We start from the raw sequence: 24813 nt of genomic DNA, 5'->3' as shown, positions 1-24813 counted from the left end.
AGTCAGGAAGTGGAATAGTTTGTGAAGTGTTGTAGTGGAGGCATGATCCATCCACAGCTTTAAGAAGAGGTATGATAAATCTTATTGAGCAGGAAGAGTGACCTAGTAGCGACCAGTGAAGAGGCAGGGCCAGGAACTGTGACTCGACCCCTGCTACCACAACTAGGTGAGTACACCCACGCACACACAGAAACGAACAAATAATAGTGACTTGCCTGGTGTGAGCAGGGAAAGAAAGTGTACCCGGCTGGCAAAATTCAAGAGTGGAGAAATGGGAAACCAGAGACCAAATAAAGGGAATAGCGTTGCTGAGGAGGTGGAGCCAGAAAGTCTGAGCACTGACAAGGAAATATTGTTTGATGGGTTTAAACACATGGTGGATGGAAAGTGGCTAGGAAAGCTCCTTGACTTGTGCATAGAGATGGAGGAAAAGGTGAAGGAAGTACTGGAGGCAGGCAAGAACAAGAGAGAAATAAAATTGAGGCTCAGAAGGTTTCGAAGCAAGATGAAGACAACTAAAAGAGTTGAAGGGAAGTTATGAGGTAGAGATATTACCAGATACAACAGGTAGAAAGTCAAAAAAGATGGCACAGAGACCAAGGAAGATCTTTGCTGAGATACAGGAGGTGAAAGGAATGATACAGGGAGCAGCGGAGCAAATGATAAAAGAAAATGAATTCTACAGAGAAAGGAAATGGGAGGCGTAAAGGAGGAGGATGGTGATTATCCATGGCCTTCGGGAAACTGAAAAGATGACAATTGATGATAAATTGGCTACGGATAAAAGAGAGATTCTGAACATCATTAAACAGACAAGAGGCAAGTCTGAGATGCACGAGGTGGTAAATTATTAGAGGCTCGGGAAGTACACAAAGTACAAAATTCGATCGATCAAACTGACTCTTGCATCAGAAATGGCACGAGATTAAGTCTTGATACAGAAACCACTGCTGAGTGGAGAAGACCTGTATCATCACATGTACCTCGATTGGGACAGAATTCTGCAAGAGCGGCAGAACTGAGGTAGAGAAAAAGAAATCTTGCTTCTGAGGACATGTACATAACCTTCACGGCTACGACAACTACAACTAACCCATCTCTTTGGGAAGGACCTACTTCCACTGGGGAATCCCGCCTACCAGTGACTATGCCCTCGTCTGCTACATCTGACGTTACTATATAAGCGCCAGGCTCCTTGCTTCTGCTTCAGAATCTCCACGACTACGGTGCTCTTCGCCCCTACTCCTAGGTTGAGGGACTGATTACCTCATCTTCTGTATATAGTCCTACTGCCTTCAAGTTATGTCCTAGAATTTGTATTGATAAAGCCACTGGATGGCGAAACGTCTACAATAAAGATACCCAGATGTTGCACATGTGTTTTAATTTCATCAAAAAAAAATAGTTTAAGACAGGAAGAATGACCAGTGAAAGAAATGACAAGTGCAAAACTATGCATCCAGAAAGACATCACACTTAGCTCCCTCTATATGGAGGCTCTGTCTTTGGGAGCCATAGCAAATTCAGACCTAAAGAATACCTCAATCCTCAATCCCCATTCCCATTCAAACACTGTTACAAAACTCGTCTTTTAACCTTCTCCAATGGTATGGTAGAGTGTTAAGGTATCATTCTTGTTGAACATATGGCCTGTTTACGGTTTTGTAACAATAACTTTATTAGAATTCAGGATTACGAAACAAAACTAAAACTTAGAATGTTTACTAGTAGAGTTTTAGCTTAATGTTTGATGTAATGTTAGGATTGACATAAAATAAGGAGTTTAACTCTTACATTTCTCTTGGTACGTACCAGTACGTTGATATGAATAAATGAACCTCTTTAGGTCGAGCTTTGTACTAAGTTCACCAATAATATGCACCTATAATGGTTATTAAGACTTATCCACAAAGTAACTTACAATGCTTATAAAGACTTAGCTGAACTATCAATTCAGAGTATACCAGAACTCGTAAGTGACGGACTTAGTCTCATTCCCATCCAGCATGACTTAGAATAGCATAGACCACAAATTAACCCACAAGGCTTTCTCAGTCAACTGAAAGATTAATTCGCTAAAGTATAACTCGAAAGAGACTAGCTTAACAAAGGGAGTCGAGTATGAAAGGAAAACGACCACAAGAGAGAACTAGACATGTCTCTTATGAGAGGTCAATGAATAACTGAGTGAGGTATGCTCCCTTGGCTATGCAAGCCCTGACTGACTTGAGACTATTCCGTCATTGTCTGCATCGCTCTTGGGCTGTGTAGACCCCCTTGCCTGACGCTCCTCAGTAACCTGACAGCAGTGGTACGAGGAGGTGTTGTTGTGTCTCTGTTGACACCGCTGGGAAATTAGTGGTATTAAGATGGCGGTTTGTTATCGCAGACGCGTTAATACTATTGGTATTGAACTGCTTCGAGGTGCGATTACACCTAGTTCAGCTCAAATACTCTTACCCAAGATAATCAGGGAGACATACGGCATACAAGATGGTGAATTGTATGGGGTAGCGCTGAACGGAGCGCATAGAGTATTTGTGAAACTGCTTGCTGCGACAGTTTATGAATCGGTGGTTAAGCGCTTTCAAGATGTGTGTTTTGACGTTACTCCTGCTGTGCGTTTGAGACTGGTGGACGTGTCTCGATATTATACCTGGATAAAGTTGAGGAATGTCCCCTTCGAGGCAAACGAAGCTGACATCAGAAACGTATTTGAGAAATATGGAACTGTGCATTCTGCCCAGCAGGGTAAGTGGATAATGGGTGCCTACACAGGTATGCCGGAAGGTACATTCAGCCTTAAGATGACGTTGCGTCAACCCATACCGTCATATGTGTATCTTCAAGATTTTAGGACACAGGTAATGGTTTTATATCCTGGACAGCGGCGTACGTGTCGCATTTGTGGAGAGTATGACCACATAGCGGCGGCATGCGAAAAGAGCAGACGCGTGACCAAACCTGTGCAAGAAGAAGTAGCCCCAGTCACACGTGATGAAGGTGAGCATCGTTCGTCAGAGGAAGGGCGTGGTCGTTTGTGGAGTGAGATGGTGGAACAGGCTTTTCGAAATGAGAGTGAGTCCTTCCCTCAGCTGCCTGCACCTGAGTCGTTGCCGATACCATCTACTGGATTGGTACCCCGGCATGACGTGTTGAGTATTGGTGAGGATTTAGACTAAGTTTTAAGGACCTTGTCACCGCAAGTGGTGGAAGCTCCGTCTCCGGAAGACGTAGCTGGAGACTTTCTGAGTCCGGATTGTCAACAATATGAGACTCCGCAGAAGGACGACGAGACTGGGACATCAGGAGACTTCATACCTCATTGTGAGGTGGAAGTTGAGGTACACCGTGAGGCTTCCTCGGATCTTGACATGGAGGATAAGAACGTTACGAGGAAACGGGCAGCTACGTCAGATTCGGATGACGTACTGACGCCGGCACAGAGGACTGGGAAAAAAACTGAGAGGATGGGTGAGGAGAGGGGTGGGGAGGGGGGGGGGTCATGAGGGACGCCATCGCAAGAAGGGAGGCGAATGGGAAGGTACTGTAAAGAAGACACATAGACGTAACAAATCAAGTGGTGAACCACGGGAGGAGAAGAGGAAAGGGTGGAAAATATAACAGGCCTTAGGTGTATGACTGCTAATGTTAACGGTTTATGTACTAGACTAAAGAGAGATTGGTTGATCAGTTTTCTTAGCAAACATAGAATTGATGTTCTGTTCCTTCAAGAACACAATTTCAAAGAAGGAGAAGTGTTGGAGGTTGCAGGTTATACAGTACTGACCCTGCCAACTATCCGTTTGAAAGGTGGTGTGGGTCTTTTAATAAAAGAGACGAGCCCGTTTGTGTTGCAGAGATGTGAGGGGGGTGGGGGGAGGGTGTTGCAGAGATGTGAGGGGGGTGGGGGGAGGGTGTTGCAGAGATGTGAGGGGGGTGGGGGGAGGGTGTTGCAGAGATGTGAGGGGGGTGGGGGGAGGGTGTTGCGAGTGGATGGAACTTGGATGGGAAAGTGTGTATCCTTGGTAAGTGTCTATGCCCCTGCGGAGAATGACACGAAGGTTCGAACGGATTTTGTGTGTGAGGACCTTGTTTATTTTTTGCGTGGTCTTCCGGAAGTAGCGATAGTGGGGGGTGACTGGAACTGTGTCATAAGGGCGGCTGACGTCGAACCCAAAGGGGCTGGGCATATGTCTGCACCTCTCAGAGATTTGTTGAGGGATGTTAAGTTAAGAGATGTGTTTGGGGGAGGGGTGTGGGAAACAGAACATACTTTTATCAGAAGGGGATATGCTGCAAGGTTAGACAGAGTGTATATTTCTCAGAGAGTAGTTGTAAAGTCTTTTAATACGGTCGAGACGGTCTTGTCAGATCATAGGGCAGTTGTAGTGGAGGTAGGGTGGGAGGGAATGGCCGAAATTTATAAGAATTATTGGAAATTAAATATTAGTGTGTTAAGTGATGAGGAAGGGTTGGAGGGTTTTTCTATGCTGTGGAATGAGCTTTCAAGGGAAGCTCAGGAGGTGGAAGACATTGTAACGTGGTGGGACTCGGTGGCAAAGGAAAGGATAAAGTCATTTTATGTGAGGGAGGGTAGGCGTATAAACACTTTAAAATATGGGCTAGCGAATTATTTAGAGGATCGATTACGAAGTTGTTATGGGCAGGGATCGGTTGGTAGTGTTTACCCCATGGACGAGATTGTAGACATAAAAGAGAGCTTGCGAACGTTGCATAATGAGCGGTTTCAAGCAGTGCGGGTGCAAGCAGGATTAGAAGAAGTTTTGTGGGGAGACAGGCCATCCGCGTGTGTGTTGAGACAACAAAAGCAAAAGCAGGCGCTGACGGCAATCCCGAGCTTGGAGGTAAATGAGACGATGGGAATCCATAGAGCAGGTCAAGTGATACGAAACACAAAAGCTATGAGTGCATATGCGGATACATGGTATAAAAAACACTGGACTAGTAGTGGCGTGGATGAAGTGGAATTAAGTAAGGTGTGCACGTATGCTAAGTGCATTTTGGGTCACAGTGATAGGAAGGCTTTGGGTGGGGTTATTACTGAGGAGGAAATTTAAATTGCTTTACACGGAATGAGGAAGGGCAAGTCCCCGGGTATTGATGGTTTACCGGTGGAATTTTATTTGCAGCATTGGGAGTTGATTGGGAAGTTCATGGTAAGATTATTAAATTGTATGAAGGAGAAGGGTACGTTAGGGGATAAGCAGAATACGGCAGTTGTGGTGTTGGTCCCGAAAGGCAAAGGGCAGCCAAACCTTGGGAAGTATAGGGCGATATCGTTGCTCTGTGCAGACTATAAGGTTTTTGCAAAAATTTTGGGTAATAGGGTAAAATGCGTGGTGGGGAGGGTCATTTCGCCATCGCAGTATGGGTTGCCGGGCAGGTCGATGTTAGAAGGTCACGGGCTTATAAGAAGTTTTGTGGAGTCAAAGGGGGGAGGGGAGGGGGCGGCTTAACTGACCTTGGACTGGCGAGCCGCCTATGATAGTGGAAAGGGGTGCACTACAGAGTATTCTTCGGAGACAGGGTTATGGAGAAGAAATAGTTGGGTGGGTAAACACGCTGTATAAGGGGGCAAGGATGAGGGTACAAATAAATGGGTGTATGGGGACGGATTTTGAGATGGGTAGAGGTTTAAGACAAGGGTGCCCTATGTCACAGATCTTATTTGCGTGTTTTCAGGATCCCTTTTACAGGATGGTTGAGAGCACAGTTAGTTCCCGGGGTGGGGGTGGGGTAGGGGAAGGGGATTGTTGGCCGGCATTAATAGGTTATGTGGATGATACGACTGTTTTGGTGTGTGAACGAATGTCTATGAAAGGGTTGGAAGATGTTGTGCGTGTGCTTGAACGTGCCACGGGTATGAAGGTAAATAGTGAAAAGTCGATGATCATGGGGTTGGGTACCTGGAAAGGGGGTGGAATGGTGAGCTGTAACGTGGTTAACACAACTGCGATGTCATTAAAGATTTGTGGTATTATTTATAGAGACGATTTGGATGTGGCGCGGGAGGAAAATTCAGTAAGGACGTTGGAAAAGGTCATTGGTCGTCTGGGTGTTTTGAGGCCCCAACATCTCACTCTGGCCCAACGTGTGATCGTTGTTAACGTTTTATTGTATAGTAAGGTGTGGCACGTTGCGGCTGTATTCCCAATTACAGGAACAGCGATCAATGGAATATTGAGAAGAGTATTTACCTTTCTGTGGGGATCGAGGTGTGATTGGTTAAAACGTGAGGTTGTTATGTTACCTGTACGTCGAGGAGGTTTAGGATTGTTGGACTTAAAGCGTTGGGTGAAATGTGTTTTTCTAAAGTGGGAGGTTTTGCGTGTGGGTGTGATGGCGGGAAATATGGACCAAGTATATACGAGGGTGAAAAAGTGGTATAGGGGAATGGAGTTAAGGGATTGTGAGATTGTACTACGAGCTTTGTTGATGGTAAAGGAACGGAGGAACATTCGCATAAGGGTTTTAAGTAGGTTACTAGGGGGTACCTGCGCAGCTCCAGTAGAAGGTTTGTTCCCCATGTACTCGTGGGAAAATATATGGCTCCGATTTAGCAAGTTGAAATTACGGCCTAGGGTGCGTGAAGTCATGTTTCGTTTTTTACATGGTATATTGCCGTCAGGGGCAATACTACGATCCAGAAGAGTCGTGGAGGGAGGCGGGTGTGGGTCTTGTGGTGGAAAGACACGGCTTTTCACGTTGTCTATTTTTGCGAAGGTTTAGAAGATGTCAGGAGTTGGTTGGGTAGGGTGGTACAGAGGGTGGGAGGCAGAGAAGTGCAGGTCCTGCGTGCGTTAAGTCTCGACATCGGTGGATTAGACCAGGACGTTGAACGGGCTTTAGATTATATTATCGTGGATTACATTTATATTTCGTGGGTAATGCGGGGAAAAGGGGTCAGTGAGGTGAGAAGGCGTGTCCTTGCAATAACGTTTTATCGTACAATGTGTAGGAATAGGGAATTGTATGGGAGGAGGTGGGATAAGGGTTTTTCGGACGGTTATAAAAGGCTCACTCTTGAAACCCTTGTGAATCTGTGATAATATATACGGGCATGCCGAATAAGTTGTCGTGTAGGTCAGTGGGCAATAGCTGGCTCGTCTCTTGGGGGGAAGGATGTGAGTTGCGTGAATATGAGTTTGGGTATGAATGTTTTTTAGTTGTTATGGATGTGTGGTTGTAGATTCAGGGGTTAGGGTTACTTATTGTACCTTTTGTGTACAACATGACTGGGGTGCCTTTACATATTTGTTATGTTTTTGATGCTTCCTTTGTGTAAAGACTCGTTGTATTCTTGAGTCACTAGTTTTCTTAGTTTTTTTTTTTTTGATTGTGTTATGGAGGTCCAGATATTTGGGTATATAAACGTGCATATATGTATATATATGTGTATGTATGTATATATATATATATATATATATATATATATATATATTTATATATATATATATATATATATATATATATATATATATATATATATATATATATATATATATATATATAATGTATATGTATGTATATATATATGCATGTTTTATCCCTTCCCTGTTACTGTTCAATCTAGTCTGTGAGTCACCAAAGTATTAAAGGGATATAACACGTGTACATTACCCTGAGTCGTCCAATTGTATCCTATAAATATGTAGCAACATTATGATTTTTGTTTGTGATTCAAACGTAGTTCATAGGTATCAAGATTGAACATTTATGGAATGGATGGAAATTGCTGACGATTAATATGATCGTCAATTTATATAATATTTATTATGTTAATGAATTTGTGTTAGAGTAAATCATTGAATTTGTGTCTAAGTTGGAATTTCTATAATCAATTGTATATTTTGTATGTAAATTACATAACATTGTTTAAACATCAATGTAACATGTTAGTATGATGTGCATGTAGGTTATAATGGGTTAAGTGGGGTTTCCACCAGTGTTATATTTGTTATACAAACAGTTATATCTTTTGGTATTGTGTGTGTTTAGTGAAACGTACGTATGCATTTTATGGTGTGTTTGTCGTATATATCTATACGTATTAGTTAAAGATTTTTTTCTGATATTTATGGTGTGTACCTCGTTGTACTCTATAGATTATGTATGGTGATGCTATTTAATTTTTAAGCAGCCTTGTATTTATGATGTTTTAAATAAAATATAAAAAAAATACGTAGTTCAGGACCCTTTTTCGTAATTATCCACCAACCTTTCCATTATAACCAACTCTTTCCGTCCTCCCTCACCCACACCAACAGTCCAGCCCCCTGCCAGTACGAGATTCACTCCAACAACCCCCACCATTCACCTCCCTTTCCCTTTACCAACTCCTTCAATGAGTCATGAGCAAGAACCAGAAAAAAGAACCCCAAAAAAAACCTGCGTGTGTGGTATTCCAGTGCAGATAGAATAATAAATAAGGGTGATGAACAGAAAACAGAGGGTGGAAGCATCCCCAGATAATGTACCAATAAGAGAGACCAAGCTCACGGAGGTGATAATTTCGGTATTCCCAGAAAGACGTCAATAATGTGTAAGACAGAGGACTCTCAGGAGGCGGAGGAATAGCATTCCTAATCAGGAACCAATGGATCATTGAGATGAGTAGAATAAATGAAGAGAAGTTGAATGACTACATAATACAGGCACTTGTAACTGGGGACCTCAAAGACATTAAGAGGATGACAAAAGGGCGATGATAGGCATGATGGAAGTGATACTAAAAGAGTCCACATTGATAGTTTTTAACCATAAGGAAATAGACTGGAAAAGCCTGGAGATACACGGGGTTAAGCTACATTGGAGGTGGGGAAGGAAAACCAAATAAGCCAGCAGGTCAGGGAGAAATCAGACGACGAACCAGACAGGCTGGACCTTATGTTCACCCTAAGCGACTCTGATGTAGGGGACATCGAATCAGAGACCCCTTAGAATTGTTGACCATAACGATTTAGCGACAAGAGACTGGAACAGGAGATCAAGGAATGATTAACAGGAAGGAAACAAGTTATTGTTTTTGGTTGATGTAAATAACGTGGCAGAGGTAATCGAGTCAGTGTTGCCTGTATTCTCAGATGAGGTGAAACTAATGAAGATATTACAAAGAGGAGTAGATAAAAAACTACCAATGGGTCTGGACTAGCTGCAGGTTCGGTCTGATTATAGTGCCTATTTGAATTTAACTCCAACAAATACAAACTACTAAAAATCAGAGAAGAGCTAAGATGACCAGAAACAGAGCACAAGACTGCAAAACTCCCTGAAAGCTAAGCACCAATGGGTGGGTATAGTTCCATGCACTTCGCCTGAGGCACGATTCAACCAAATAATTACTGCAAATTTAGGGTAACTTTCAGAAAGCTCAACAAGGAGACATTCAGAAACTTATACATGTCATATGTGATGCCCTTCCCGGAGCACTCAGCGACAGTATTAAACCCACACCTGATAAAACATTTAAAGAAGCTCGAAAAAGTGCAGTTATTTACTAGAAAACTAATAATAGAGCTGAGTTGTATGAGCTATGGGGGAAGACTAGAGGAGCTAAAATTAACAATATTATAGGGCAGAAAGACCAGAGGTCACACGATATATTTAAAACGCTGAGAGGAATTGACAGGGTAGACAGGACGAGCTTTTCAGAGAAGCGAGTTTCAGATCCTCGAGGGCACAGATGAAAGTTAGCAACACAGATGAGTTACAGTGATGTTAGGAAAGAACTCTTTAGTCTTATCGTGATCACGAAGTGGAATGTCCTAGACAGCGAAGTGGTGAAAGTGGGATTTATGCATAGTTTAAAGGATAGGGCTCACGGACCCAATAACAACCACAATATTAAGAGCACACACACACACACACACACACACCACAGGGACACCTTCACAAACCTGTGAATTCTAATATGTGTCAAAGCCCTCACATCAGTGTTGCCATCTGCTAAGACGTGACTTGGCTTAATTCAGGTGCCAGTTGAATCAGGCAGGAAACTTTGAACGTTTTGTATTTTCCTCTCCTCCGGCGCTTAGGTCAGCCAGTGCTTGTCCTATCTGGCAGGGCCAGAGGAAAGACTGGAATATGTATGAGCTCTTCTCGGTCAAACTAAACTTTCTACCGAGTTTGTTTTTCGAGGCTTGTCCAAAGCTGTGAGCCTGAGTCAGAAGAGATTGAAGCTTGGGTCTTTGACGAACACGTTGTAAGTCTTCTCATGGTAATGTACTCAACTTTACACCTGTTGAAAATTGTTATTTAACTTCAACCGTGATGAGTAATTGTTACTAATTTACTACCACTAACAATTATTTCATACCGTGCCTATTTACTAATATTACTAACGTTATTCAGTGAACTACTACTGCTACTATAACTATTATTTTTGTTACTATAACTACTAATATTACTACTAATAATAATAATTATAATAACAGTAATAATTCTGAAGTTACACTTAATACCTCTACCAATAAAATAATTCATGTAGCAATGAAAAAGTTACAGAATGAACTACTGATTTTAGTGCTGCCAGCGTTTAGTTATTAAGTGACATGACGCTTCCTCTGTGATCTACCCAGGAAATAAATTATGGGCACCTGTGCGTTGTAACTTAATGGCCGCTGATTAAAGTTTTCGACCCTTCAAAAAGAACGTCTTGAGAACCCTAGGGGTTCTGAAGATACCCCAGAGGTTCTGATAGCACTTACCAAATTGGAAAAGACTTAAGAATGTTCTGCTGGTCAGTCTTTTATTTTTTTAACTCTGAAACTGGGTGGACCACTCAGTGCACAGGGGGAAGAAGACTTGTACTATCCACTAATCGTAACCTCTGCTCTGATCAGTGACTCTGAAAATCTCTCCCCTCAAGGAAGGTTCCTTGATGTTGGTGAGGGGCTCTTGATTTAGGAAATTGGATCTCTGCTCCAGTTCCCCGAATTAAGCCTGAATGCCCTCCACATCCTCCCCCCCCCAGGCACTGTATAATCCTCCAGGTTTAGCGCTTCCCCCTTGATTATAATAATATTCTGAAAATCTCTCGTAGTTACGTAGCTACAGAGGTAGCAATGTTGTTCGTGATGTACTGTCTAGCCCTTAATTTGTCAAAGTATATGGAGACTAGCATAGAAGAAAATAACATGCAAGTATTCCGAATGTTCCGGTCTTCAACACAAAATACAAGCGATATCGGGTGATAAGAGATTACGGTGAGAGGTGAGGTGTATCTGGTGGGGGTCGTGTATAGGGACGTATGGGTGGGAGAGGTGAGGTGTATCTGGTGGGGGTCTTGTAGAGGGACGTATGGGTGGGAGAGGTGAGGTGTATCGGGTGGGGGTCGTGTAGAGGGACGTATGGGTGGGAGAGGTGAGGTGTATCTGGTGGGGGTCGTGTAGAGGGACGTATGGGTGGGAGAGGTGAGGTGTATCTGGTGGGGGTCGTGTAGAGGGACGTATGGGTGGGAGAGGTGAGGTGTATCTGGGGGGGGTCGTGTAGAGGGACGTATGGGTGGGGGAGGTGTGATATTACCTTTATTTACCACAGGTACATGTACAAAGTATACAGGCCTAGCTGACATCAGTAACATATAACTATATAGAAAGCCGCTTTTTATGCAGAGCATTTCGGGTAAATTAGGTCAGTTTTGTTCCAGGATGCGACCCACACCAGTCGACTAACGCCCAGGTACCCATTTTACTGATGGGTGAACATAGAACCCCGGTGTAAAGAAATACGCTCATTGTTTCTATCCTCGCTAGGAATCGAACCCAGACTCTCGCTGTGTGAAGCGAGAGCTTTAGCCACCAGGCCACCTGAGTGGGGTGAGAGGGAGGAATCTCAAAATATACCCAGTGAAAGCAAGGGGGCAGTGGGAACAATAACAGAACGCTGTATCAGCGTCAGTTGCCCCATTTAGAAGGAAATAGACAGGTATCTTCACCAGGTGCAAAATCAACAAGGAGAGGATTTCGGGGGTCATGGCCCCCGCGGCTCGGTCTGAGACCAGGCCTCGTGGTGGATCAGTCTGATCAACCAGGCTGTTACTGCTGGTCGCACGCAAACTGACGTACGAACCACAGCCCGGCTGGTCAGGTACTGACTTTAGTCAAGGGTCTCTTCGTAATCCCCCTTCCGTGCTTGTAGGCAGTTGAACAGCTTTGAGCCCCGGACACTTATTGTACTGTGTCTCAGTGTACTCGTGGCGCCCCTGCCAGTGCCGGATTTGGGTGGTGGGGGACCCGGGGCCCATTTTGGTTGGGAGGCCCCTTGCATTAAAAAGGTCTAACTCTAATGGTTAGAAGACTTTTAAGTTTCTCCTTGGAAACATGACTAACGAAATCGTAATGACACGATTGCAAACAAACCATACCACGGGTGGGGTTTGAACCCGCGGTCAGAGAGTCTCAAAACTGCAGACCGTAGCGTTAGCCACTGCGGGAGATTCGTCTGTAAAAACTTGCATTTGTGGTGCCTTTGCTAACCTTCCTATGGTGTAGAAATATACCTAGTTGGACGAATCTTATTGAAGCTATCTGGCTCAGTGGCTAACGCGACGGTCTGGAGTTTTTGGACTCTCTGACCGCGGGTTCAAACGCCACCCTTGGTATGGTTTCTCCTTGGAAAGTTTTCGCCCCCTCTCAATATACGTATACGTTGACCAGGCAAGCAGCAGACGAGCCTGGTCCAAGGCTCCGGGAGTAGAAAAAAATCTAAGAATTCATCAAAGGTATGTATAAGAAATGCATTACAGGAATATTTTGATGGTATTGTGCATTTTATAATATATCCACTTACAGGCTGGCTCGCCGTCACTTTTTTTTTTATTTCTTACCGTTTGCTCTGTGCTTTACAATGTTGCGTGATGAACGTTAGTGATTACTGTACCAGACAACATTATGCATTATCAGCAGTACGGTTTATGTGCAATGTCAGTTGCATCCGCCTTCAAGACTATGTTTGAAGAGCTATGATATTTCTTGGGTGTGTCAATCGTGTTGTTGCTTCTAATGCGTAAATTGTACTTTACCGATAATTGTGTATATATTTATCAGTGAACCTTGCAGGTACAAATGAAAGTATATAAAAGAACTATCACAGTCAGCACAATTCGAACCTACGCTGATAGATGTACAGGCGTTACAAAGCAACATGTTTGCAGTCTAGCAGGGTCCCTAACGTTATGTGACATCTGTAGCTGAGTAGTTTAAGGAGTCAGGTTAAGAACTAAAACACACTCGTTGGCAGCTATCTACGTGGGTTCCAATCCTGCTGGCTACGACATACTTTGTATGAATATATGCTAGATGAACAGCAGTGCCATTAATAAATGTACATTGGTTTTAGTTTGCACTCCCTGGTGAGTAGAGCCACTGCAAGGCCTACTTTAATATTGTATTAAAAGGAAATCCTAGTATAATATTGTATCAAAAGGAAATCCTAGTATAATATTGTATCAAAAGGAAATCCTAGTATAATATTGTATCAAAAGGAAATCCTAGTAAGATAAACGTAGATAATTATTTAATTAAAAGTTGTAAAAGTTTTGTTATACCAGAATTTATGTTCTTCTTGCTTAGAACATAAGAACATAAGAAAGAAGGAACACTGCAACAGGCCTACTGACCCATGTGGAGCAGGTCCGTGTCCCACCCCGGATTAGACCAATGACCCCCCCCCCCCGATTAGCCCAAAGACCCACCCAGTCTGGTCACCTCCACTCAAGGAAGGAGCACTGCACCAGACCCAGCAGCACAAGCTAGTCAGGTCCAACTCACACCCACCCACACCCACTCATGTATTTATCTAACCTATTTTTAAACCTACACAATGTTTTAGCCTCAATATCTGTACTCGGGAGTTTGTTCCACTCATCCACAACTCTATTACCAAACCAGTGCTTTCCTATATCCTTCTTGAATCTGAATTTTTCCAACTTGAAACCATTGCTGCGAGTCCTGTCTTGGCTGGAAATTTTCAGCACACTATTTACATCCTCTTTATTTATTCCTGTTTTCTATTTATATACCTCGATCATATCTCCCCTAATTCTACGCCTTTCGAGAGAGTGCAGATTCAGGGCTCTCAGTCTATCCTCATAGGAAAGATTTCTGATACATGGGATCATCTTTGTCATCCTCCTCTGTACGTTTTCCAGAGCATTTACATTCATTCTGTAATACTGTGACCAGAACTGAGCAGCATAGCCTAAATGAGGCCTAACCAAGGATATATAGAGTTGAAGAACAACCTGAGGACTTCTATTATTTATACTTCAAGATATGAAGCCAAGAATTCTATTAGCTTTATTGCGAACACTAATGCACTGTTGTCTTGGTTTTAGATTTCTGCTAACCAGAACTCCTAAATCCTTCTCGCAATCAGTAGTATTAAGATCAACATTATTTAGTTTATATGTGGCATGGTTATTTAACTGTCCAACATTTAGAGCTTTGTATTTGTCAATATTAAACTGCATCTGCCACTTCTCCGACCACTGCATCAGTCTATTCAAATCATCCTAGAGTGCTCTAGTGTCCTCATTAGAATGAATTGGACGGCCTATTTTGGTGTCATCAGCAAATTTGCTTATGTCGCTATTTATTCCCTTATCTATGTCGTTTATGTAAATTGTGAACAACAACGGGCCCAACACTGACCCCTGAGGAACACCGCTTGTGACGTGCCCCCATTCTGATTTCTCCCCATTTATGCAAACTCTCTGCTGTCTATTTGTCAGCCATGCCACTACCCAGGAAAAAATTTCTCCTATTCCGTGTGCCTTAAGTTTCCTCAATAGCCTCTGGTGTGGAACTCTATCGATAGCCTTACTGAAGTCCATATACACAATATTATATTCATTACCACGATCTACCTCCTCAAACACCTTAGTGAAAAAAGTTAGTAAATTCGTAAGACAAGAACGCCCCTTTGTAAAACCGTGTTGAGATTCATTAATCAATCTGTGCCTCTCAAGATGGCTACGAATTGCTTCGGCAATTATTGATTCCATAAATTTTCCCACAATGGAGGTAAGGCTTATTGGTCTATAGTTCGAAGCCAAGGACCTGTCACCTGCCTTGTAAATAGGTATTACATTTGCCATTTTCCACTTTTCAGGCACTATGCCAGTTTGTAGTGATATGTTAAAATGATTAGCCAATGGTATGCTAAGTTCCTCTTTACATTCCTTTAACACCCTTGCAAACAGTTCATCAGGGCCGGGGGATTTGTTAGGTTTTAGTTTCTCTATTTGTCTGAGAACCATGTCACTAGTTACCGCAATCCTACACAGTTTATTATCATCCTGTTCTACATAATCTATTATTTCAGGAATATCGCTAGTATTTTCCTGGGTGAAAACTGAGAGGAAGTAGGTATTTAGAATTTCACACATATCCTTATCACTGTCAGTGATCTGACCAGAGTTACTCTTAAGTGGGCCAATCTTGCCCCTAATCTTACTTCTGTATACCTGAAAGAGCCCTTTTGGGTTAGTCTTGGAATCCCTTGCGACCTTAGCCTCATAATCCCTTTTTGCTCTTCTTATTCCTTTCTATATTTCTCTCTCTATTAATATATATCCCATATGTATACAGGCAAAAAAATAATATACTGATTCCCAGCATTGAGAAGATAACTTGTACAACTTATTAAGGGCGAGTAAAGACTGGTTATTGAAGTGAAAATACATGTTGACCTTTTAGTAACTCTTGTGTTGAAATGCAAGACCACTACATCGCACCCACACTCCTCCTCCTCCACCACTGCTCTTTACAACATCGCACCCACACTCCTCCTCCTCCACCACTGCTCTTTACAACATCGCACCCACACTTCTCCTCCTCCACCACTGCTCTTTACAACATCGCACCCACACTCCTCCTCCTCCACCACTGCTCTTTACTACATCGCACCCACACTCCTCCTCCTCCACCACTGCTCTTTACAACATCGCACCCACACTTCTCCACCACTGCTATTCACAACATCGAACCCACATTCCTCCTCCACCACTGTTCTTTCACAACATCGCAACAGCACTCCCCCTCCTCCACTGCTCTCCACTACATTGCACCCACACTCACCCTCCACCACTGCTCTCCACAAATTAGCACCCACACTCCCCCTCCACCACTGCTCTCCACAAATTAGCACCCACACTCCCCCTCCACCACTGCTCTCCACAAATTAGCACCCACACTCCCCCTCCACCACTGCTCTCCACAAATTAGCACCCACACTCCCCCTCCACCACTGCTCTCCACAAATTAGCACCCACACTCCCCCTCCACCACTGCTCTCCACAAATTAGCACCCACACTCACCCTCCACCACTGCTCTCCACAAATTAGCACCCACACTCCCCCTCCACCACTGCTCTTCACAAATTAGCACCCACACTCACCCTCCACCACTGCTCTCCACAAATTAGCACCCACACTCCCCCTCCACCACTGCTCTCCACAAATTAGCACCCACACTCACCCTCCACCACTGCTCTCCACAAATTAGCACCCACACTCCCCCTCCACCACTGCTCTCCACAACATCGCACCAACACTCCGCCTCCACCACTGCTCTCCACAACATCGAAACTACACTCCCTCTTCACCACTGCTCTCCACAAGATCGCACCAACACTCCTCCTCCTCCACTAGTGCTCTCCACAACATCGCACCCACACTCCTCCACCACTGCTCTCCACAACATCGCAACCACACTTCTCCACCACTGCTCTCCACAACATCGCAACCACGCTCCTCCACCACTGTACTTCACAACATCGCAACCACACTCCACCACTGCTCTCCATAACATCGCAACCACACTCCTCCACCACTGTACTCCACAACACCACACCCACACCCCTCCTCCACCAGTGTTCTCCACAACATCGCACCCACACTCCTCCATCACTGTTCTACACAACATCGCACCCACACTCGCCCTTCACCACTGCTCTCTACAACATCGCCCCCACAAATCCCCCTCCACCCCGTCCCTCCGCAACTTACCTCCTCACCTACCCACAGTTCCCTGGATTTCCTAGTGCCCACCACAATCATTCGCACAAAGACCACCACTTCCTCACCACTATCGTTTTCAGTACATCACTACCTCACCACCACATCACTCCTTCACCACTACCATTCCCACAACATCACTCCCCTACCACCACCATCCATTGCGTAAAATACACGGTTCCCCACTTCCCTCTCTCACTATTTTCCACCGCCACCTTAACTCCAACATTACGCCTACGTTACTAATGGACCAAAGCGATACTAAAGAGCTGTTGAGAAAGTAAAAGAAACAAAGAGGCCATTAACCTCTAGTGTAAGTGGTAGAGCCTCACACCAGTGACGAAAACATTGCGAGAATCATTGTTCTCCCTCAGTGAACACCACACTCCAAGCGACGGCCACGTAGAAAAAAGCATTAAGCCCTGGCGACGAATTTCAACGAAAAAATAACGAATTCTTTACACTATTATATATGTAGCGTATTACCGGTGTAAAGTGTTTACCATCGTGAATATTGAATCACAATTTACTTCAACCTCCTTTATGAATTAAAGTATTGTTGATGTTAACTACCAGGTGGTTTGTGGCAAGCAAACATTAAGATGAATGACCAGGAGGACACAGACTGAATATCGTCAACACAACGAGGAATATATTAAGAAAACTTATGAAAAATAATGCATCTAAAAGCTTGTAACACTGATAATATTTCCTTATTTTCACTTATTGAGGAATATACTACGAGATATGAAAGTAAGACTGCAAACATATTAAGCAAATATCTTGAATATGCTTGCAACAGATAAGACGAATAGTGGATAGAAATGTAGATGTACTCCTGTTAACATTTGGAGTCTAGTTCTTTTCGCCTTTTGTGTATTGATAGACCATTCACAGAATAGACATGGGATGCTCAATTAAGTAGGCGCTTCGGTTACAAAATTAAAATTCTAAATCTGAAAAGGGAATTAAGGCAAAAAGCAAAGTGCCAGCGAGACACTAGCAATTGTTGGAGATAACACACTCCAACATTCAGACATATGTTGCTCCAACATTCAGATATATGTTACCTTACATTCAGACATATGTTACCTCAACATTCAGACATAAAAATATCCAGATGTACATGTGTCTAAATCTGCATATGTTACCCCAGTATTCAGATATATGTTACCCAGCTTTCAGATATGTTACCCCCAACATTTGGACATAAGTTACCTCAGAACACTGCGGTGAAGGGAAAATATTGTGCAAGAGAGGCTTTCACATTATCTTCGGAAAGTGTTCGCCCTATAGGTGGTCATTCAGCATTTGGGAAATAAGAGAAAATCGGCTTTGATTCGAGGGAGGATACAGAGCCCTTCACAAGGATCAATAGAATTCCCCTTCCTACTTGAAGGGTTGGAGGGAGAAGCAGCCGGGGCATCCCACGAGAGATTGGAGGAAGAAGCAGCTAGTGCATCCCACGAGGGGTAACACCTTTTGTCCTAAATGAAGGTCTTAGTGAGAATGCGCAGAGGAACATTCTTGGAGTTCAGTTATCGTGGGATCTTGATATAGGAATTCTTAAGTGGTAGTCTAACCTACAAGTATGACCGTGTGGAAGTCTTCACTGGTGACTCCTCCTACTGCTGCTTCATCTCACTGTCTGCAGTATATAAGTCACTTCTCCATGTATATACTGTATTTTTCTCAAGATTGCTGGACTAGAAACATCGACTCCAGGCTACCTCAAACTCCTCATCTTCCACTATTAATCTATGTATAAACGAAGTTTGGTTATAAGACTGGTATTGGTGAGTGAATAGACTTCGCAGAAGAAGTTTTCCTTAGTTGGGTTCTTTGTACAGGCAGTGTGTTAAGCTTGCCCTGGTGGCCAAGCCAGGGGCCCCCAGCCCGCGAGGGAGAGAGAAGAAGCAGTAGGCTTGCAAGAACTTGCACATCAGAGCTTATTTCTTGGGTAGCATTGAAAATTGGGTTGGGCAAATGTTTTGTTAGTGGGATGAATTGTAAAGGACCTGCCTAGTATGGGCCAACAGGCCTCCTGCAGTGTTCCTCCTTTCTTATGTTCTTATGTAAGTGAGAGCTGGGTAGCATCTCGGAGCCAGAAGCCAGGCCTAAGGCAGTGAGATGGCAGCATCAGCGTGCCGCGAAATATAATGGCTGCCTGACGCTATATATAAACCCTAACAGGGTATAAATTAGTACCAGACTGAGGAAACCACTTGTTGGTGACACGTTTCCACAACGAAGATTCTCAAGTGTTGCAAAAGTGTCTAATTCTTCAATCAGTGTATATACACACTGAAAGATATACATCTTGATGTATATCGTCAGTGTATGCAACTTCTACCATGATGCCAGGCTTTTATCTCCTGTATTCGGGGTAATTATGATACAACAAATATGACTAGAAATCCAACGTCATTTATTATAGTTTCAACAAAAGTTCATCAGTAAGCATGTATGTCACCTGTCTCTCTTCAATCAAAAAATGAAAATGCAGTTAATTGTAATCTTGAGTGACTACGTTTCGCCCACGCAGCAGGTTTCGTCACATCACAGATAAACAAGGTTAGGGAGGGAGACCATAACAGTGTGACTCTTAATCTTCGAAGATATTAAGTTGTCAGCTAGTTATCTTTTGTTGGTGTCAGCTTCACCATTATTCTCACTTCTCAGTTTAAAAGTTCTTGTATATTAATGTGTTCATGTTTTGCCACTTTATTAGTACATCTTTATTAATAATGTATTATTCACATACTGTTGGAATGCACCACAGTACAGTTGTATTAGTCTCGCTCAACGGAGGAAAAGGATGCCTTCATGCGTGTCAAAGGCTCTTGATCCAAGAATAACACTACTCTCCCTATCTTTGATTAATCATGGTTATCGTATATTCCTACGGATGACCCATAGGAGTTTAGCGCTTCTCGAATACATAAAATAAATAAATCTCAACCTGTCCATCCATATCACCATCACGATAATCCCAACAAAGACAGACATTTGATGAAAGATCTTAAAGACTAAACTGTTTTAAATACTGTAATTACCTGACAACATAAGATATTTCGATATAACCAAAGGATTTAAGAAGCCTGTAGTTTGCTTGCTGACCTGTGCTACACAGGTTCTCTTATCCATTCTATGTGTAAGCCAGTTATGAGGTGGTCTTCATTATGTCAGGTCACACAGATCAATGTTGCCTTAGTTACCAGTGGAGAAAAACCACTAGCGGAAGGAAGTCATGTCTATAGGTTAGACAAGTGTTGAAGAAATCTCTGAATCCTGTCAGACACAGCAACATCTTAGGATCTTGATGCCGGAATTTGTTCAAAACTTGTCTAACCTATATACACGACCTACTTCCACTACATGTAGGCCTTAGTATAGGCCTATATGTAGGGCATTTCCTTCGTATCTTTATAAACTAAGACTCTCTGCCTTACAGGCCTATTATAAACGAGAAAGATACCTGCATGAAGAAGCTTCGAAAGTGATGACTTCTTTCTTGTGTACAACATCACACAAATGTTTTTCAGATTAATTTTAGCGTGACTCTTTGTCTCGTAATTTCAACTTAAATCTGGATAATGTGAGATTTGTAAAGAATCACCTAGGAACATTTATTAAGGCTACCAGTAAAATCGCAGATTAATTAGCCCAATAACTCGGATTTTTAACCAAGTTTGATCATAACACTTATGCTAAATATTAATAAGAAAACGCTTCATCAATTTAATTGAAATCGGCTGAAATATTTAACAGTTAATAAACGAATGGAAATGAAATGCGAAATAACTTTCGTCCGTTCTGGTCATTATTAGATCGTCCTGTACAGTTACCGAATTCAGTTGCGGTAAAAGATACAGTGGAAGGTATTGAACCTGTCATCTTCAGTTAGCGGGATACAGTGGAAAATAATGAACCTGTCATCTTCAATTAGTGGGATACAGTGGAAGGTAATGAACCTGTCATCTTCAATTAGTGGGATACAGTGGAAGATAATGAACCTGACATCTTCAATTAGTGGGATACAGTGGAAGATAATGAACCTGTCATCTTCAGTTAGCAGGATACAGTGGAAGATAATGAACCTGTCATCTTCAATTAGTGGGATACAGTGGAAGGTAATGAACCTGTCATCTTCAGTTAGCAGGATACAGTGGAAGGTAATGAACCTGCCATCTTCAATTAGTGGGATACAGTGGAAGGTAATGAACCTGCCATCTTCAATTAGTGGGACACAGTGGAAGGTAATGAACCTGCCATCTTCAATTAGTGGGATACAGTGGAAGGTAATGAACCTATCATCTTCAGTTAGCAGGATACAGTGGAAGGTGGGATACAGTGGAAGATAATGAACCTGTCATCTTCAATTAGTGGGATACAGTGGAAGATAATGAACCTGTCATCTTCAGTTAGCAGGATACAGTGGAAGGTAATGAACCTGCCATCTTCAATTAGTGGGATACAGTGGAAGGAAATGAACCTGCCATCTTCAATTAGTGGGATACAGTGGAAGATAATGAACCTGTCATCTTCAATTAGTGGGATACAGTGGAAGATAATGAACCTGTCATCTTCAATTAGTTGGATACAGTGGAAGGTAATGAACCTATCATCTTCAGTTAGCAGGATACAGTGGAAGGTGGGATACAGTGGAAGATAATGAACCTGTCATCTTCAATTAGTGGGATACAGTGGAAGATAATGAACCTGTCATCTTCAGTTAGTGGGATACAGTGGAAGATAATGAACCTGTCATCTTCAATTAGTGGGATACAGTGGAAGATAATGAACCTGTCATCTTCAATTAGTGGGATACAGTGGAAGATAATGAACCTGTCATCTTCAATTAGTGGGACACAGTGAAAGATAATGAACCTGTCATCTTCAATTAGTGGGATACAGTGGAAGGTAATGAACCTGTCATCTTCATTTAGTGGGATACAGTGGAAGATAATGAACCTGTCATCTTCAATTAGTGGGATACAGTGGAAGATAATGAACCTGTCATCTTCAATTAGTGGGATACAGTGGAAGATAATGAACCTGTCATCTTCAATTAGTGGGATACAGTGGAAGATAATGAACCTGTCATCTTCATTTAGTGGGATACAGTGGAAGATAATGAACCTGTCATCTTCAATTAGTGGGATTCAGTGGAAGGTAATGAACCTGTCATCTTCATTTAGTGGGATACAGTGGAAGATAATGAACCTGTCATCTTCAATTAGTGGGATACAGTGGAAGATAATGAACCTGTCATCTTCAATTAGTGGGATACAGTGGAAGATAATGAACCTGCCATCTTCATTTAGTGGGATACAGTGGAAGATAATGAACCTGCCATCTTCATTTAGTGGGATACAGTGGAAGATAATGAACCTGTCATCTTCATTTAGTGGGATACAGTGGAAGATAATGAACCTGTCATCTTCAATTAGTGGGATACAGTGGAAGATAATGAACCTGTCATCTTCAATTAGTGGCACACAATGGAAGATAATGAACCTTTCATCTTCAATTAGTGGGATACAGTGGAAGATAATGAACCTGTCATCTTCAATTAGTGGGATACAGTGGAAGATAATGAACCTGTCATCTTCAGTTAGCAAGATACAGTGGAAGATAATGAACCTGTCATCTTCAATTAGTGGGATACAGTGGAAGATAATGAACCTGCCATCTTCATTTAGTGGGATACAGTGGAAGATAATGAACTTGTCATCTTCAGTTAGCAAGATACAGTGGAAGATAATGAACCTGTCATCTTCATTTAGTGGTATACAGTGGAAGATAATGAACCTGTCATCTTCAATTAGTGGGATACAGTGGAAGATAATGAACCTGTCATCTTCAATTAGTGGGATACAGTGGAAGATAATGAACCTGTCATCTTCAGTTAGTGGGATACAGTGGAAGATAATGAACCTGTCATCTTCAATTAGTGGGATACAGTGGAAGATAATGAACCTGTCATCTTCAGTTAGCAGGATACAGTGGAAGATAATGAACCTGTCATCTTCAATTAGTGGGTTGCTGGGAACTGAATCAGAACTTCTTTCAAAATTGATGAAAAGCGAAACTCAGAAAAGTACAGACTCTTGAAGACAATTTCTAGGTGAGAAAGATTAAGAGTAAATTTGACGATCACTTTCCTCACCTGACGTACGTGAAGATTTCTAACAATTTGTTAGAAGGAATGTTCATACAAATCTGTCTAACACTTTTGATGCCTCATCATGTACAGTACAGGAGAAGGTTGAAATAATAGTTTCCCACAGAGCTTATAAAGAACATAGTTAACATGGAAATAGAAAATTTAAAATTCTATATTTTTGATTAGTATTTTTGTATTTTTTATTAACACATCGGCCGTTTCCCACCAGCTTTCATCATCATTCAGTATATCACTGTCTTGTCAGAGGCAAGGATACACTACAGTTATAAAACTGTAGCAGTAACACTCCTCCTTCAGAGTGCAGACACTGTCCTTCCCATCTCCAGGAATCAAGTCTGGCCTGTCGGTTTCCATGAATCCCTTCATAAATGATACCTTTCTTACATTCCAGCAGCACGTCAAGTACTAAATGCCATTAGTCTCCCTTCGCTCGTGTCTAACACGCTCACGCACGCTTGCTGGAAGTCCACCTTTCCTCCACTACAGATTAGTATGTAACACGCTCACGCACGCTTGCTGGAAGTCCACCTTTCCTCCACTACAGATTAGTATGTAACACGCTCACGCACGCTTGCTGGAAGTCCACCTTTCCTCCACTACAGATTAGTATGTAACACGCTCACGCACGCTTGCTGGAAGTCCACCTTTCCTCCACTACAGATTAGTATGTAACACGCTCACGTACGCTTGCTGGAAGTCCACCTTTCCTCCACTACAGATTAGTATGTAACACGCTCACGCACGCTTGCTGGAAGTCCACCTTTCCTCCACTACAGATTAGTATGTAACACGCTCACGTACGCTTGCTGGAAGTCCACCTTTCCTCCACTACAGATTAGTAAGTAACACGCTCACGCACGCTTGCTGGAAGTCCACCTTTCCTCCACTACAGATTAGTATGTAACACGCTCACGCACGCTTGCTGGAAGTCCACCTTTCCTCCACTACAGATTAGTATGTAACACGCTCACGCACGCTTGCTGGAAGTCCACCTTTCCTCCACTACAGATTAGTATGTAACACGCTCACGTACGCTTGCTGGAAGTCCACCTTTCCTCCACTACAGATTAGTATGTAACACGCTCACGCACGCTTGCTGGAAGTCCACCTTTCCTCCACTACAGATTAGTATGCCATTTCTCATTTAGAGGATGCAAAAAATTACTTAGCATATTTTCTTTGAAATACAAATATTCATTTAATCATATATTTACTTTTTAGTTTCTCAAGTTTTGATGAAAACACAATATATGAACTTACGTCAAAGACTCGTGAAAGTTACGTCAACAGCGACTCAAAATGTTCCTCTGTTGATTGTGGCACAACATGAACGTACTGGGAGCCAGGAATGTTGCTTACTGAACGTACCGGGAGCCAGGAATGTTGCTTACTGAACGTACCGGGAGCCAGGAATGTTGCTTACTGAACGTACCGGGAGCCAGGAATGTTGCTTACTGAACGTACCGGGAGCCAGGAATGTTGCTTACTGAACGTACCGGATGCCAGGAATGTTGCTTACTGAACGTACCGGGAGCCAGGAATGTTGCTTACTGAACGTACCGGGAGCCAGGAATGTTGCTT

General features: G+C 42.8%; 1 protein-coding gene across 1 annotated transcript in view; it reads left to right on the top strand.

Annotated features, from left to right (window-relative positions):
- Positions 1-24562, top strand: part of LOC138851612 (piggyBac transposable element-derived protein 3-like) — a 36870-nt gene extending 12308 nt beyond the window's left edge. The window contains exons 3-6 of the mRNA XM_070080905.1: positions 1914-1972; positions 2889-3003; positions 3208-3412; positions 24454-24562. Of these exons, the coding sequence (XP_069937006.1) occupies positions 1914-1972; positions 2889-3003; positions 3208-3412; positions 24454-24562 (488 nt within the window). The remainder of the gene's footprint in view (positions 1-1913; positions 1973-2888; positions 3004-3207; positions 3413-24453) is intronic.
- Positions 24563-24813: the final 251 nt, after the last annotated feature.

Source organism: Cherax quadricarinatus, unplaced genomic scaffold (assembly GCF_038502225.1).
Source record: "Cherax quadricarinatus isolate ZL_2023a unplaced genomic scaffold, ASM3850222v1 Contig1223, whole genome shotgun sequence".
In the NCBI taxonomy this organism is placed as follows: domain Eukaryota; kingdom Metazoa; phylum Arthropoda; class Malacostraca; order Decapoda; family Parastacidae; genus Cherax; species Cherax quadricarinatus.
This window is presented reverse-complemented; position numbering and strand designations above follow the sequence as displayed.